The sequence below is a fragment of the Epinephelus moara genome, chromosome 11 (genome assembly GCF_006386435.1).
Source record: "Epinephelus moara isolate mb chromosome 11, YSFRI_EMoa_1.0, whole genome shotgun sequence".
In the NCBI taxonomy this organism is placed as follows: Eukaryota; Metazoa; Chordata; class Actinopteri; order Perciformes; family Serranidae; genus Epinephelus; species Epinephelus moara.
The window spans coordinates 28,254,125-28,272,191 of NC_065516.1; the positions used below are offsets into that span (position 1 = coordinate 28,254,125).

General features: G+C 41.7%; 1 protein-coding gene across 2 annotated transcripts in view; it reads left to right on the top strand.

The window, feature by feature from the left end:
* Positions 1 to 18,067, top strand: part of col11a1a (collagen, type XI, alpha 1a) — a 94,136-nt gene that overhangs the window by 63,172 nt on the left and 12,897 nt on the right. For both annotated transcript variants that reach the window (XM_050056160.1, XM_050056162.1), the window contains exons 41-55: positions 652 to 705; positions 3,323 to 3,430; positions 3,573 to 3,680; positions 4,179 to 4,232; positions 4,410 to 4,463; positions 4,795 to 4,902; positions 9,143 to 9,196; positions 9,277 to 9,330; positions 9,522 to 9,575; positions 10,136 to 10,189; positions 12,622 to 12,729; positions 13,134 to 13,187; positions 13,353 to 13,406; positions 14,418 to 14,471; positions 17,082 to 17,135. In XM_050056160.1, the coding sequence (XP_049912117.1) occupies positions 652 to 705; positions 3,323 to 3,430; positions 3,573 to 3,680; positions 4,179 to 4,232; positions 4,410 to 4,463; positions 4,795 to 4,902; positions 9,143 to 9,196; positions 9,277 to 9,330; positions 9,522 to 9,575; positions 10,136 to 10,189; positions 12,622 to 12,729; positions 13,134 to 13,187; positions 13,353 to 13,406; positions 14,418 to 14,471; positions 17,082 to 17,135 (1,026 nt within the window). The remainder of the gene's footprint in view (positions 1 to 651; positions 706 to 3,322; positions 3,431 to 3,572; positions 3,681 to 4,178; positions 4,233 to 4,409; positions 4,464 to 4,794; positions 4,903 to 9,142; positions 9,197 to 9,276; positions 9,331 to 9,521; positions 9,576 to 10,135; positions 10,190 to 12,621; positions 12,730 to 13,133; positions 13,188 to 13,352; positions 13,407 to 14,417; positions 14,472 to 17,081; positions 17,136 to 18,067) is intronic.

Consider the following 18,067-nt stretch of genomic DNA (forward strand, 5'->3'; position numbering starts at 1 on the left):
TACCCATACTGCCATGTCCTCTTTTGTGGCCCACTAGGGAGCTACACACACACACAGATTTTGGGCTTTGACAAACATGGAAGAAAGCACACATGCATACAACATATTATACGCACCCCTGAATGCACAAGACAGAACTCTCAATCTTGCATGTGCAGAATGAGACGGAGGAAATCGTAAACCCAAAGGCACACATAGAGTCGTGTATGACTTACAGATCCATATATGTGCAATAATAAATCCCACCGCTCTCCAGCTACAATATCCACAAGAGCACATTATGGAGGTAATGATATATTATTTTAGATGTGCCGAAATTACTGAGTTATGAGTTTATGGATTTTGGATTTCTTTTCCCAACACACTGTATTTTTGATCTTGGATTCATGCTGGAGGTCTACCAGGATGAAAATGTTAATAGCAGCAATGATGCTTCCCCAAGTCGTGCTCTGAGGTTAAATGCACTCAAAGCACATTTCTAGTGTTGTTTTACTCAAGTGACAAACCAGTAAAGAAGGTAGACAGCCCAGACTGGATTGGCATCGCATGATGGAGGCTGTAGAGGGAACGCAAACGCTAATGTAAAGTTACACAGGGTTTAACAAGTATATCAAGTGAGTGCTCATGTGTGTCTCTCTTTCTTTTCCTCAGGGTCCAGCAGGTCTGAAGGGAGGAGAGGGGCCCCAAGGTCCACCTGGTCCTGTTGTAAGTATATTGTTAGCTGACACCAAAGCACCCCTGTTTCCTCTCAGTATTGTATTTCTTTCTGACATTTTATATTTTATTTGTGTTATTGATTAGCGAGAAGGCCTTTACAGTATATTTTATGCTTCAGTGTGACCTGCATATGCCAAGCACCAGAGGGCAGTTTACATCATTTGGACAGGAAGAGCTTTAAAAGTGGCTTCAGTTTCTCTTACTTTCCCTTACTTTTGCTTTCCTTTTGACATCACCACCGGGGAGGCAGGATAAGCAAACTTATGAGAGAAAGTTACACTTATTTATTTACTTGTTTTAACTTTTATTGCCCCGGGTAAGGTTGGCTGAGTAGTGTGCTCCTTTTTCAGCTGGGCAGTGCTGCACATTCATGGATTTAGTTAATCCACTGCAGCAGCTAGGTGATGTGCCTTGCTCAAGGACATCACAACTGTAGCTGCAGATAAAGGAGAGCCCAGGTTTCTCCTCAAATAAAGCAGGAACTAGAAGTGCTGCGGGGAAATACGAACTGTTGAACTGCAGCCACAGTGACGTTAAAGGCAGACATTAATGATGAAAATCAGCCACAGTAAATTAATTCAGTTGCACTGAGTGAGCTAAGTACATGTGTAATACACATAAACTCATTAAGCCATCATGGTCACGTAATCAGGGTTTTATTTATTAATTTTCCAATGAGAGCATCACCAACTTTCACTTCCTCCCACTGCACACAGCGATTTGTCGTAGGAGCGATCACACGCCAGAGTGGCCGGGTATCAAGACTGTTTGCTCCATTGCCTCTTGGCACACAGAAACAGACCCAAACAAACAAACACACACAACAAAAACACACAGCCAGGAGTGCACCCATATGGTGAGTCACAGTGTCTAGTCATCCTGGGCGTTGCTCCTACACACGCCTCATCAGTCCCAAAGGTTGTGTCCTGGAACTTTACGCCTGCTGTGTTCATTCTTCTTAGACTGTCACAGAGACTCGAGTGCGTCATCACAAAAGTCAGTGGTGAGGTTAGCAGGACGTGACTGGCTGCTGCTGCCACGACAGAGTTTTCTTTGCAGAGTTTGCATGTTCTTCCCGTGTCAGCATGGGTTTAAATTGGTCGTAGGTGTGAATTTGAGCGTGAATGGTTGTCTGTCTCTATGTGTCAGCCCTGTGATAGTCTGGTGACCAGGGTGTACCCCGCCTCTCACCCAGTGTCAGCTGGGACAGGCTCTAGCCCTCCGTGACCCCCAACAGGATGAGCAGTTACGGAAATGAACAATAAGAAAGAAAAAAAAAAACCCAGTTAAATCACCTTTAAGGCCTTTGTCATTGTCTCTAGAGATTTTACATACGTTGTCATAGTTGCAAATGTTATGTTATTGATTACAGTATACAGTCAGGTTTCCACATAACATGTTTATGGTATGCTCATGGCAAACATTGTGAACTTAGTGCCACTTCTCTTTACGTGAACATAATGATCTGCTCAGGAGATACTTGACTGTCTGATGCTCAGCATTTATGTAAGCATAAACATGTTGATGGAAAATGTTTTGAATAATCTAGCTGCAATGTGTCTGCCACGGTAATTACAGCTCTGGGACATTAATGCTTTCTTTCTCCTCAAGGCCACACATTTCACGCATTAAAGAAACCTGCACACAAATGTTAGTTACCTACTGGCACATAAATATTGTATTAATTATGGAGACATCATGTTCCTTGCCTCCCTCACTTTCCTTCATCGGTGAATACAAATGATGTTTACCTGTAGTCGTTTTCGGAGATAATTAATCTTAAAAAAAGAAAATGTTAGACATAAATGTTATTTACGTTACACTGTAGGGTTGAAAACATAGGGTGTTGAGTTTCGAGGGATGTTTTCATGCTGAACTGGATTTTTAATCTTAACTGAACATTTATTTTAGGACACTAAAACTCTGTTTTCACAATATATCACTGAGGAAAATTGATTTATCAGGATAAGTAATTGAATACATTTAGAATGTTACAAAGAAAATTAATATTTGATATTAGTAATTATTGTTTATAAATGTACAAATGTATAGCTGCAGAAATACACATTAAGTTAATTCAGTGCAGCAGAGATAAAGAATGCTGAGTGTTTTCCACCATCATGTTTTATGGATTTAGGTGAGCGCTGAGTTCCTGTATCTGAATACTACTGATACACAGCAGCAGCCTCTTTCAGACAAAAATGCATTTTCAGCAGCAGGAGTGAGCTGCTCAAAGCTTAGAGAGTCACCAAGACGTCAGCCCCCCGACAGCAGATAATGCCGGCTGCTTTCAAGGAGCAGCGCTGCTTTATTAGAACTTAAAAGCCACCTGTTACTGTGTGTTGCTCCCGCTGTTTTCTCCGTTTTGCTCTTGAAAGAGATTTGTGTGTGTGGGTGTGTATGCCTGTGTTGATCCATTAGCAGTGGGACTCAGTTGGGTCTTGCTTTGTAGATGTCTTAATGGCAGTGGTTATTGTTCAGCATACTCTGGTTATGTTTATGGGGAGGCTAACAAAGCTCTGAAGTTTCCTTCTCTCCACAACAAACATAACACAGGTTCTGCTTTTTAGCTTCCTCTCGTCATCTCTGTTTCTCACTCCCACAGGGTTCTCCTGGTGAAAGAGGTCCTGCTGGTTCAGCTGGTCCAATTGGCCTCTCTGGTAGACCTGGCCCTCAGGGTCCCCCGGGTCCTGCTGGAGAAAAGGGAGCACCTGTAAGTATTTTTCCCTTGCTACAGAGACTGACACAAAATCTTTCTGTTGCCCATGTAGTTTATTTCTGTCTTTTTCTTCCTTTGACCTTCAGCTCTGCTACTTTTCAAAATATAATAAAAACAAATGTCTTTGTTCTTTTAGGGCGAGAAAGGGCCTCAAGGTCCTGCTGGTCGTGACGGCGTCCAGGGTCCTGTTGGTCTGCCCGGACCTGCTGGACCTCAGGGTCCACCTGGAGAGGATGGTGACAAGGTCAGTCAACCAAACCAAACCCATCCCATCCTGTTGCCCCAGTTACAGTTCCTTTTTCATTCCCAAACTGGGATATGTTTTGGGACTGAACCAGATTGCCAATCAATCTTCATCCCCATGTTCACACCCAGGCCATCTGCATGGAAAATATGTCTCTCTTCCCCTGACTGTTGCCTATCCATCTTCATAACCAAACGCGCCAGCAATCACAATTAGAGGAGATGTAAAAGTGAAATACTGTCGCTCCTTTCATCTCCTACGATCATTATGCCCCATAAGGTTACTATCAGACATATGTCCCTCCAGAGGTTTACAGAGCAACAAAGAGTTACATCTCCTTATTTGTGCATCCATACGGTTATAGCTGCAGATAATGGTTGTTTGTCTAAAGCAGAGGGTTTTCAATGATTGTTTCATAAGTTGTTGACATTTAGAAAGGAAGTGAAGCTCAGCTGAGACGGTTGACTGTTTGTTTGTGTGTGCGTTTCTCTTTCCCAGGGAGAGGTTGGAGAGCCCGGTCAGAAAGGAAGCAAGGCCGACAAGGGAGAACAGGTGCGTTACAGGAAGCAAAATCTTTTCATTCCTTACTTGCACACACATTTACATCCAGCCAGAGTTTGTGGTGTTACATATTGTCCACACACTAACACCATCATCAAATAACAGTGACCATTTAGTGATACATGAGTGCTTTAACATCTGTGTAAATCTTTTCTTGTTTGTGTTCAGGGTCCTCCTGGTCCAGCTGGTCTTCAAGGTCCCATTGGTGCCCCAGGTCCTGCTGTGAGTACAGTTGTCCTAATGAGACCAACGTAGTGGACCACATATGAGCTTTACAAACTGACCCCTAAAACACTTAGTTTTCAATGAGCCGGGGGATTTTTCCCGATGAAGACTAAGTATTAGATAACAGGTGTTTAAAATCATAAAGTTAAAAAGCTTTCTAATTAGTGGCCCTTCTGTGTTTTATCATTAAACAATACGCATATGTTTATATGAATATTTATGCCTTACAAGTAGTTGTAAGATTAGAAATATTCTTAAACACATGCTAATACATTCAATGTTAAGAGAGAAGGCCACAGTAACAGTGTGTTTGTGTGTGTTTTCTCAGGGAGCCGATGGAGAGCCTGGTCCCCGAGGTCAGCAGGGTATGTTTGGACAGAAGGGAGATGAAGGTTCAAGAGGTTTCCCTGGACCTCCTGGTCCCATCGGTCTGCAGGTAAGTGCCATCCACACAAGTGCACATGTGCAAACATATTCTACAAATACATACAGTCATTTACAGTAATCGTGTACAATGAGCCATATGGTGCCGTAATTTGACAGTAATCCAGTTTGTGTCATGTAAGCAGCTGTCCAGGATAATGCTCTGGCTATTACAAGTCTTTATTTTACATAGCAAGCTGTGATTACACATGGTTATATACTCATATTTTTTATACATGTATTTTTGTCAGTGTCATGGGTACATTAAGACCTTCAGTCAATGAACATTGTGTAAATCATGAATTTACTGTAACGTTTTCAGATAAGCATAAAAGGCATAATGTGTAAAGACACACAGTATGTTCAGCGAGGCAGCAGCATTTATATGTACTAAAATTAAGGACAAATAGAAGCCAGAATAAAAGCCAATTCTGCCTCCACAACCTCGTCCCACCAGGCTCAGCTCTGTGCTGCTCCACATGCTGCAAAACACAGTCGTCTTCTCAAAGCTTTTAGTACCATATTCAGCTCCTCAAACTTACTCTACGACATAGGTAAAGTTCTGCCATCGAGGTTTGGTCGTGCCACTTGCTTCTGATGCAGTTTCATTCATATCAGTAGTTTTCCACATAAAACAAGACAATACAGACAGTGACATTAGATAACGGATGTTGCATTTACTTATCCGGAAGGAAAACTTGAAGGGATTTTTTTTATTTTTGGAGTGGAGTTGCATGAGGTAAAAAAAATCAATATCAGTTTAAGTGTACGCTATATTGAGATTATTTTCACTGCTTTACCCTTCTGTCAGCTGGCCCTTTCCAACATGGAACTGAAGCCATTATATTCCTTTATTCCTTTATCTTTAAAGCACAGTAGTTTTCAGTCTATAGCTGTTACTGGCTTTAGTTCCCTGTCAAAAAGAGCTGTCTGATGGCAAGGTAAAGCAGAGGAAATATTCTAAATATAGCATACCCTCAAACTCAAAATTTTGCTTCTGATCCAGTCCACAGCAGTACATTCCTTAGCTTCTGTGGCGGTACTCCTGCTTGCTCCTCTAAACTGGGGCATGTTGTCCATCATCTACTGTAGGTAACACACTGATATGGATAAGTACCTCATACAACCCCACTTTAAAAACATCCGAACTATCCCTTTTTTTTTTTTTTTTTTGATATTTTTTTGGGGCATTTTTTAGCCTTTATTTGATAGGACAGACAAGTGTGAAAGGGGGAGAGAGAGAGGGAGTGACACGCAGCAAAGGGCCACAGGCTGGAGCCGAACCCGGGCCGCTGCGGCAACAGCCCTGACATGGGGCGCCTGCTCTACCACCAAGCCACGAGGCCCCCCGAACTATCCCTTTAATCAAAATTTTAATACATTTGGTCGTACCAGTGGTATATGATGTGCATCAAAACAGCCGCCCCATTTATTTTCTATATAAACCACTTGAAGCTGGTGGTGAGGGACACATTGGTCCAGGTGGACGTCCAACCCCAGTGACTCAGACTCCACTGTACTGCCAATGTACCTTGACTGTGTCCCTTGTTAAGCGATAGCATTTCTTCTTCTGTGGGCTTGTAGCTGTCACGTTGGATGATGAGAAATTCATCATTGCGGTATAAAAATATCAACTCCTTTATGAGCCATAACCCTGGCTACATAAAGATAATATTAAAAAAGAGATTTCCTGTTTAACCATGTATGACTGCAGAGATTGGCTCCTCAGGTGATGAAATGCCTGAAATAACACACAGTAGGATCCGGAATGCAGGGCGTCACTTCATATTTATTTTATATGCTTTATATTGTCGGTCATATTCAGTTTGGTCCTGTCGACGTGCCATGCCATGCGTGTGGTTTGTGCTATGGGTGACACATGAAATGCGTCATATAAGACATGCTGTGACGGTGTGTTTTGGAGTTCATTGCTACAGCTTGTTTTTCATTTTTTTCCCCCACCAAAAATGTTTTGCGCTGGTCAGGAGGTACTTGGCTGTAAAAATATTTCAAAGGAAAAAGTTTGAGAAGCAGTGCTCCACAATAATCACCTGTAGATGGAGAAGGAAGAGCTGATTTAGCATTCACAAGGGGTGGGAAGAAGAAACACAGAGGACTAGAACACCTGAATTTAAAACAATCGGGAATTCATCTTTTTATTATTTATTTATGACATACTTTATCGAGTAGGTAAAGCCACTCACTGTATATTTATTCTTTTATCTTATGCATCTCTTATATTTCCTTACTATTAACAAGACTGCTGCAATAATAATCTGTTATTTACCCGCTCATTCTGCCTGCAATAGCAGCAGCAGTGTCTACAGATGACATATGTTAGAATCAGGATGACTAAATTACCCGTCTAAACTGTGCGGGGCCACGACACTGTGTGACATTCATCCCACATCATGTTACAGTGCAAACAAAAGCAGACACACAATCTCACACACCTGCACACTTCACTCTGCTTTAACCGGATCTGTGGTGTGTATTGTACGGTGACCGAGCTTTGACCTGCAATGATTACACATCTCACCTTCATTTGCTGGCAACATCCGTCCTCCATCACCCCTTTAGAAAAAGGCATATCATCCGTGCTATGTTTTGCTTTTTGATCAGCAACATTTCCGGATATCCACAGGTGTGTGGTGAAGTAGACTCTACCCATCCAAGGACATAGTTTAAGCTGATTTAGGGTAGAAAGGGCAGATGAGCTTGACACAAAAATGTACTCATAAACCAATCTGTGCCACAACTAGGCTTAATTATGTGTTGTATCACCGCTGTAATAATCTAACGAGATAGGCCTTCCCCTTTGTATTTGTTAGTAATTATCTGTTTTATTAGTAATCGACTCCTTAAGCTAAACATGTAAAGAGTTTACTGCAGAGATTAGGGTCATTGTCTTGATGAAATTACATAGACCACTGCACATCATTTCAAGGTACTATCCTATCTCTGCAGGATTGTATTCAATGGACTTTTAATTGGGAGTAATTCACTTCCCATCGCGATTCCATTAATTGTGTGGACTGACCTGCTCCGATAGTCACTTCCTCATCGAGCACATTTACCTTGCTGCATAATTAGAAGTGCCGCTAATGATCTCAGACTGGAGGAGACCTTTACACAGATGAGATTTCTCAGCACAGCAGGAGTCAGCATGCGGCTGCACACGCTTTTAGCACCCGCTGAAGATGCTCTGCAAACAGGGGCATGAACGCACTATGCACACATACAGTCAGTAAAGCGTCCGCTCAGGTTGTAAGCACATGCAGAGGAATGCATTCTTTGATCACCTCCCATGCAACCTTACACCTTACACAGATGACAAACTACCCCTTAATCAAGAATAGGCACACACACAGAAGGCGAGGCAGGGTACAGCAATTTAATCACAGCAATTACTGGTAGAAATGTCAGGGATCAAACGAACATCTGAGGTCTGACCGCGCTGCTCATTTAACATGCATGAGTGAGTTGGATCTATGTCCGCACCTTTGTGTGAAGATGAAATCGTCACTGACTACAAAAGGGAAAGCAAACAGAACAGGAGGCTTGTCTTACATGTTAGCAGAGCCGGGACAGAATGGCAGAATAAAATCATCTCCCCTTCGCCTGAGTATTTCTGAGTAAGGTAAAAACGCTGTTGTGCTCACATCTGAGTGAGGAGGTATCAGACACATCGCTGAGTTCTTCACAATAAAACTCAGCTATTTCAAAAATTCTAGCCAAGTTAGCCTCTTAAATGTGTGACATACTTGCCCTACCACGTCTTGAAATATTTGGTGTATTAAAAAATGACTTTAGTGATTGCACGTCCTCTGATTCTGTTAGTTCTCTCTTGAGTTTGTCTGCAGAAGATTCACTGTTTTTTAAGGTATGTGGTTCATCTGGCAGGAGACTTGTTCCTGACCTTGCTCAGCGTATATTCCTTGAATATTTCATTGAACAGATAATAAGACTAGACCGCATTTAAAACATGGATTCAAGTGATTCATTTATGCATGTTCTGGCCCAAAGACATATTTAATACTTCAGTGCATCACTACAATGTTTTCCAGCAGTCAAATCAAATTTAAAAATTAAATATCAAGCAGGAACAGCTGTCATGAATGCATTTAACAGCGCAAACAAATTTAAATCATCAAGAACACCATTGCTTATTCATGCAACGGGACCTCGTGCTTGTAACGTGATTATTTCCTTTTCTGATAATATAATTGTTTATTCATTTTTGTCGTCCTCAGGGGCTTCCTGGACCTCCTGGTGAGAAGGGAGAGAACGGTGATGTTGGCCCCATGGTAAGAGACACATCTGCTTCTTGTAAGCGCTCTTTTAATCATTTAGTACACCTTAACAATGCTGTGTTTCCTTTCTGCAGGGCCCTCCAGGTCCCCCTGGTCCCAGAGGTCCTCAGGGTCCTAGTGGAGCTGATGTACGTACAGCTAATTGATAACACTGTGTTTATGCAAAATGGTGTAACCTGCATGTATTAAAAAGGATCTGTTCCATGTAAGATTGTGGCCTTACCTCATCACTCTAACATTGCAATGTCAAGATATCATCAAGCATCCTCCCCCAAGGTGACGGATGATGACTCATCTCTTTCTTTATTTCCTGCTGCAGGGTCCACAAGGCCCTCCAGGTGGTGTCGGCCCCATGGGATCTGTGGGTGAGAAGGTAAGAATCACAACTTCTGCCTAAACTGTCTGCCTAAAGTGATGTTGAGCACTGGGACTGAAATACTGCAGGCCCACCCCTCGAAGCCCACTCCAGACCATCCAGCTGCAGCCCTTTGTTACCACCTGCAGTCCATTCATTTCATATGCCCAGACTTTTTGTCCGAGTTAGTGCTGTGACACTATTAATGTCTATTTTACAACGCTTCCAACTAGATTCGTCCATTTTACTGCCATTTGGCAGACGGCTGCTCTATAAATGCTTAATGCTGTACTATAGCAGTTAAAATGGCTCGGGGAAATAAAAAATGAGGGGCTACCAACTCTTTAAAGGGGCACTTGGAACACAGTAACTTTTAACACCCTTGTATCAACTACAGTTACAGACTTGGTTAAGTTACACGCCTGGCTATTGTTGATATTGATAACATCATAAAGTGTTAATATGTAAGAAGTGCAGTGGTAGAGTAGGTGTGACTGTTTTCAAATGATGCATTTTGGCTCTCCATGTGTGAGGCTGAAGGTTTATCTGTCCAGACACTGACATTTGTCTAACCACAGGGTGAACAAGGTGAAGCTGGAAACCCAGGACCACCAGGAGAGCCTGGAACTGGGGTAAGTGAGCTGCTTTTGTTTTGCCAGTTTGACAAACTGAATATGTGTTGCAGGAATGTCTCATGTCTGTATGTAATCGTGTATGTAAGCGCATCTTGTTTTCTTTTGTGTGTATAGTGCATCTTGCTTATCAACACACGTAACATATATTAGATTCTTACATTACTTTAATGTTCACACCACTAAGGCTGGTAAAATGTATTTGTGCTACAGCAAGGTAGAAAGCAGTATCAGTAGCATCAGCAACATATATTTGTAGCGTATTGCCAGGAAAACAGGTGCTCAATAGATAGCTTTAGGCAAATATAGAGCAAAATCCAATCTAACGAGAAGGTTTTTTCTTCAGAGTGACACTGTGTATTCATCACACTGAAAGTAATTGCTCCTCGCATTGAGGCTGGTAGTTCATCTCAGCGTGGCTCCTCTGCTTTGCACCCCATGTCCACATGGCCTGCCAAATTGAGTCTCTTCCCAGACTCTTAAGACATAATTACCAGGAGGATACGCCTGGTGCTTCTGTCCTAAAGAACAATGATTGCAGCCACCATGAAGCAGGTTGGCATCAAAACACCAGGCACACACTGCTGAGTGCAGCTTTTAGCTGTGTTGATAGCTACAACAGTGCAGAAGTGAAGGACTTTAAAAGTTTTGTAAGTCCTCTCCAGTAGCATGTATTGAAATTGCTGTAATTCTATTATAGTGTTTGTTATAGTGAATGTCAATTTTAATTTTAAAGGATTTTGAAGGATTGCATGTTAATATACCATATCCATATGCTTGCCTGTGTTATTGCCAGAAGGAGATTTATGACAATTTGATTAGCTTTTTTAACTTTTACCAAACACCCATCATTGATGGCTCTATTAGCTCCGCTGCCTCATTTATCATTATTGAGGTACAACAGCAGATTGAAAAGATGGCGTATCTCCAGTGGGAGTGGCAGAGGAGCATGATTGCAAGCATTTATAATGTCCCCTGCTAGTTCGCTATCACACTGCTGGTGTCATTGACATTTCCAAAGTCAGTGTGCAGCTTAAGTCCCCATCATAAGCACAGCCCCGCCTAATGCCTTTCAGTTATTCTTTTACTCTCATACTCTTCTTACAGTGAGGTGTTACCTTTAGTACTGAAGGCATTGGGACAGTAATAACTCAATAAATACTGTTTTTTTTTATTTTATTTTATAAGGCGCTATGTACAATATCCAACACAAATGTTGCAATTAGATATTTTAATTTAGCTATACGCTCATTTTCATCCCCACCCATCCATTAAAAACTGTACACAGTAATCATGTACATTAAACAAACTTACACTGCTTTTAGCCACATACACAATAAATTTACAGTTAATGGTAAAACACTATTAAGAAATGGATGTTATCAAACTGTAGTAGAAATATTGAATAAAATGCTTAAACAGTGTTTTTTTTAATGTGGCTTTAAAGCACACAGTGTATGAAACTACAGCTGTTTGCAACATAACATAGGGCTGTTTGTATGATATCCTTCAAATTAGCGCCCGACGAATTAAGATACCTAATTAACGTGAAGTTATGGAGGATAGTTTTAGGCAAGTAAAGTTACTCTGGCAAGGTATAGGAGAAGAAACATGGTGAGGACGTACCTTGAAACGACTCAAAGTTCACACTGTTCCAAGCACCAGTCTCCTGGGGACAAGTCCTGTATTTTCTGACCCATCTGCCACCCCTACCTTCCTCCTAACCGGACTGCTCCGAACAGCTTCCTTTTTTCCTTGTGTCAGTGCACTGGTCACGTGACCGCAGCCTTCCAAAATACGTTGCTTATGCACAAATTACTTGCTCATCATTATGTGGGATATGTACAAATTTTGGTGCAATACTTTTCGTACTAAGACGTACAAATAGTGAGAACATCCTGCTCTTGTCATCTTTTAAAGAGTTCCATCAAGTGGAACAGAAAAAGCTGACTGTCTAAATGCAGGGCAGTGAATAGGGACATACGGGACAATCTCACTGCAATCAAATCACAATTCAGAGAATTCCCTCATGCCACAAAGAAGCACAAGGACTGTATCATACAAAACGGGAAGAGTGCACTATTATATCAGCACGAATGGAGCTGCAGAAGCTGGAGGTTTCAATGCTTGAAATGCTGCACATTCCACCTGAGATTACAGTGAGTTGTCCCTTTGTACCAGGACAGTAGAGGCACAGTAACATCATGTCTAAGAGCTCACGGTGCTGAGAAACACATGTACACTTTACAGTCTCATTTCACAACAGCAGTTGTTGTCTTCCATTACACACACAGATATCAGCTTTGGATCCAGTCTCTCTCTGTAGCCTGTGTCCACCACTCAGTTCAGTGTAGACTGTTAAATAGAAATGCTGCTCCCTGTGGTACTGTTCTGATGTATTGAATGCCCTCCCCCACCCCCCACCACTATAGGGACCTAAAGGCGAGAGAGGAGAGAAAGGAGAGGCTGGCCCCCCTGGAGCTGCTGGACCTGCCGGTGCCAAAGGACCCCCTGGAGATGACGGTCCAAAGGGCAACCCTGTAAGTCCACCAAGTAGTCTCAAAATCTGCAAAGAGTGTTCTCCAGCACTCAGTCTAACAGGCTCAAATGTACTGCGTACTGGATGTGTCCCCTACCGGCCTTGAGGCGGGCAATTTTATCCTAGACCATATTCAAGAACTAAAAAGCCTTTTTATTGAGGGAGATTATATTTTATCCCTGCGTGGTAATGGAATGCAGCGAGGCTTTTTCTCGTGGATTTGCAACATCATCATTAAGTCCATTAAATTGCCTTCAGTGGTTGTTACCAGGTACACCAGGACTAAATCACTGTCTAAATTACTAAGCATGTCCTTAATACCTGTATCCAGGGAAATTATGTCTCTGCAGCAGTACCTCAGGTTGCTTTTGCCACACTGATGCATCTCATTTCTCCCTCTTCAAGGGTCCTGTTGGATTCCCTGGAGACCCCGGTCCTCCTGGAGAGCCAGGTGTTGCTGTAAGTATAACGTTTTAAAGCAGTATTTATTCCATACAGGCCTATACACAGTAAATCATCCTGTGAATACGTTTAAATCCATAAATATAACAATATGATAGTTGAAATATAGATAGATATTTTCAGTGTGAGACATTATCTAACTGGAATATCTCTTTTTTACAGGGCACTGATGGAGAATCAGGAGAGAAGGGAGAGGATGGTGAGGCCGGTCAGCCGGTAAGTAGTCATTTCACAGTATTTGGACTGAACAAATGACTGCATGTGTATATATATCACGTACTGTATATGGTTCACTTGTGGGACACTTTACAAGCAAATAATATAATGTAGTTATCTTAGCAATCAGCTACTTTGTCACTGTATATGAAAGAGTATGAATATGTCTCGTTTACGTTTGTTTTATATTATAGTAGTCCGCCACAAGTTTGCCTGCAGTAAAAGCTGTAATTATATCCAGTCAGTAAATAATTTACACTGCGGCATTTTAATTCATGATATTTACTCCATACTCTTGGGTGTGGGGTAAATGGACTTATCTGCTTTGCAGACTCACTCATTAAGTATGATTAGAAATAAAAGCCAAACAGTAATGTGCTGGCCCTGTGTAAAGCGCACCGAATCACAACTCTTATTAACATTTATGAATGTAAATGAGCCTTTATCATTGCCAAAGAAAAACACCGAAGATATTTTATTTACTCCATGAATGTTACATATTTGATTTTTGAATGAATGAATGTTTATGAACTCAGTGGAAAATAGTGTTTAGAGGGTTTATTAAAATATGATAAACCGGCTCAGTGTTGTTTGAGAGGGAAACATATCTGTCCTTCTGTTATTTGTATTTACATGTAACTGTGTGCTCAACCTATAAAACAGCTCAATAACTCTGCCGTCTCTTTTTTGTACTGCCAAATATTTACCAATGCAGATGATAAAAAATTGGTTTGATTGCTTGCAATTAACTCAGAGATAATTGGGAGAGTGTCTCAGGAAGCCCAGTACGTATCATTTCAGGCAGTGCCGCATCCAACTCTGAGTTTTGGCTCGGACTTTCCTGGGGTTGAATATTCCCTAAATGTCAATATGCTCTCTGTGTTATTGTCCTTTTGGCAGACGTAACGAGAGATTTGTTGAAGCACGCTGCACTCTCATCAAAATTCATATCAGCACTGAGTCATTTGTTAATACAAGTTGTTTTATTGTCTGTAAATGCTTTTTTTTCAGGGACCTCCAGGTCCATCAGGAGAAGCTGGCCCACCTGGACCACCTGGCAAGAGAGTAAGTCTAAGGCCATTAAATTGAAAATTACTACAGTGTTTTTTTTTGTGCATCCCATGACAGAGCGGTCTGATGGTTCTCACTGTTGGCGTTTTATCATTGCAAAAGTGAGTTGTTTTGATATGAAATCTCTTGCTGACCAAAGCCTTTGTCAGTGATAAAACCATGACTCAACAAGCCCACATGGAGTGTCTCAGTCCTTTTTTAAAATAGATGAAGGGAGTGTGTATCTGTTGGCATTGTGCTCTGGCTCCTTAGCCAACAGACCGGTACCCCGCCTTGCTTTGCAACAACTCCTCCTGAACAACTCAATCTTGGCAGTAAAGCAGGAGAGATTCATTTTCATTAAAAGTAGAGTGGGGAAAACAAAGTGGGAGATTTAAGGGGTCAAGGCGTTGCGCTGTCTGTGAAGAAATCTGCCTCAAAGCCTGCTGAGAAATGAATGGCAGGATGTGAAAATCATGAATCTCTTTTTTTTCCTTAGCAAGAAATTGAAAAGGCTTACCAAAAAAATAGCTGGAAAAGAGAGCCGTGGGTTCCAAACTCATTTACGTCCTTGTGGCAGTGGGAAGAAAGCGAGAGAGATATAGCGAGTCTGACACATTATTGATCCATTGCTGCTTGACTGACAGTTAGAGCAAAACAAAGGCATAACATGGACGTGGTAAAGTTGTTAAGAGGTGACGAGAGGAGAAGGGTTGGTTTTAGGAGTATCTACCAAAAAAGAATGAAGTAAAATGAAAACCTTTAATCTTTAATGTGCTGCTGTGTGATTGGATTATCATCACTGTCAGCCTTTACGAGAGGAGCTGTGTCTCTACTTTGAGAAAACAAATCCAAGCTAATATAAAATACAAAGATTTCACCACATTAAAAGTTTATGTCTCTGTGATGTCCATTCTCACTCTATCCAGTGAGTAGTTTCCTTTAATGCATCCTGTGGTAACTGAGTGACATATCAAAGCCAGTAAGCTGCTTTTTGAATGCGCACATCTGAGGTGGAACATTAACATATTTCCAATATGATGTGAAGCGCAGAGTCCACATGAAAATGAGCAGGCATTCTCCTCAATTTGAAAGAAAAGTCACAATCTCTCAAGTGATTGACTGCATTTCAAGAAACGACTCCAAGGCTCAGTCCAATGGGAGGAAAAACATGTCATGCATTTTTAAACCAGGGTTGATTGCTTTTCTAATGTGCCCGACGAAATTTACATTCTGAGTATTTAGCATGGTATCAGCATATGCTGCACCTAAATGGCCAAGGGATTATGGTAAGGAAAGGGGCTATTTTATCACTCACAGGTCTTTAATCGCTTCAGGAAAAAAAGAGGGACCTAAGATGATCCCTGCTGCTCCCCGCCAGGCTGCTCCTTTGAATACATAATTCCACAGCAAGAGTTGTTTAGGATCTGTTGGCCCTTTTTGTGTCTTCTCAGCGTTTTGCCTCTGGAAAATTGCAACAATCCTTAAATCTCTCCTCAGCACAGCCTCTGATTGTGAATTAGTCAATTTAGCACAGCAGCAAATTTGGTTTCATCTGATTTGCTAATGCCTTAATACTGGAACTGTATTCAACTCTGCTTGTTGAAGAAAGAAATATGGAAATGTTATTAACCTCGTATGGCTTTAATTCTTTTTGGGGAGTTCAGGTCACTACTTAATTTTTCTCAGTTTTATCCTTTCTCAGTAGCAATTTAATGCAGTTAAGAACAGTAATAAACTGTGTCTCATTCACCTGATGCTGCAGAGCCAACAAAAAGGTGCCCCCTCTGGTCAAGGCACAACCTTGGCCACGAGACCGCACCTACACATTGACTCTATTCACTGTATATCATGCTACAATTGTAATGGCTCTTTGTGCTGATCAAGAGCCGGCCTCTCTCCACCAGTGAGAGTTTCACATCAGGAGAAGATGAAAGCTCCAAGACAGGAGGCAAGCTCACATTATAGGCTCTCAGTCAATAGCACTCAGGCTTCAGTCGGCCAGATGAGAGTGGAATTTGGATGGAGAGCGGGTTTGAAGAGGGACGGCTGGAGGTGGAGTTGAAAGAAAAAGCGTTGTGGGCCTGAGAGCTCCTGACCAGAAAGAAAAGATGACCTGCCAACCCTTGGCATGTCTGAGGAGGGCCGTGTGTGTTTTCTGAGTGCATTCACACATGGCTGCGTGATTGCATGTTTTCGAGGGCAGACAAAGGCTTGTCCGTGTCATTCAAATAGATCTTGACGTAGCTAAAGCAGTGCAGATTCAAGGGCATTGGATTATCAGCCCCGTTGGAAAGACAGCACCAACCAGGTATTTATCAGGCAAGACAAATGTTCAATATGGAATCTAATAAAAGTAAACTGAAATGCCAAGAGGCTGGGGAGATGACCTGACAAAATCTCTACTGCCAGTGATGATCATTCTGAGTTTAAAACTAAAGCATTTATACAGCATACAGGATTCAACATGGTACATATTTTAAAAATGAAGCAGTGATGTAAGCCTCTGAAATACTGTGACAGATCAATATGGTGAACATTCACTTGTTTGTACTGTCCTGTTGTAGTTACTGTGTGTTGATGTCGTGTTGAAATGCTAAAGCAGTGTCCTGTCATCCTCCTCAGGGACCTCCGGGGGCTGCTGGTGCAGAGGGCAGGCAAGGAGAGAAGGGCGCTAAGGTAACAAAATCAATTCATCCCTCACACAGTAGAGTCGTTTCAGCAAGTCCCTCAGCTGCCCCCCCGCCCTCTCCCCTCACCGTACCCACATTGTTCCCCTTCTTGAATTAAAAGCACAAAAACGCAGAAGTAATTTAATTTCCACCCAAGATTAGATGGAAATTTATGGATGCAGCCTATTTGAGTAAAACTAAGATTCACTTGTTTCTTGCATTGTGCTGTGGCTTAATTTCAAGAGCGACAAAAGGAGTCTAGCCCTCAGGTAGTCAGAGTTATCGGGCTTTTCTCTATTTAGTGTGAATCAGAGCCCAAATATAGTTTCTCTGAGTTTGCAGTTGTTTTACACCAATCTCCTGGTTCCATCGGCGTCTGAATCTACACGTGATCTGTTGCTTTGTGCATTGGCAGAATCAGTTAACACCAGCGAGTGCATGCTGAATATGAATCAAATGAAACACAAAACACACCTCTGTTCTCAGCTGATCTAGTTACACAAGTTTGGGTGTAAAACTTAATTTTCCAGTGCACTGTACTACTATAATATGTTAGTATTATAAACTGTCTATGTGCTAATGGATTACTTAAAAATATCTGCATTTAACGATGACCTTTAATGAAACACTTTATATGTTTTATCTTGGAAATCTGCCTTAAATGTGTGCTTGAAAATTTCAAAAGACAGCTGTATAATCAGTGAGGTAGCTCTGACCACTTTGCAGTAAACTGTAATCTGTGAATAGCTTGCAGCTCACACTTGATATCTTACTTTCATGCGCTCCGTCCAGACTCCGTGCATACTGATGTATTTCAGATTAACAGTCGGTCAGCCGCACACACTTTGATCTTGAGGCCATACTCATTTTCTCATGAACCTGTAATGAAAACATAGCAGGATGTAGCACCGTATATTGTTGTGCCTGTTCTGAATCTCA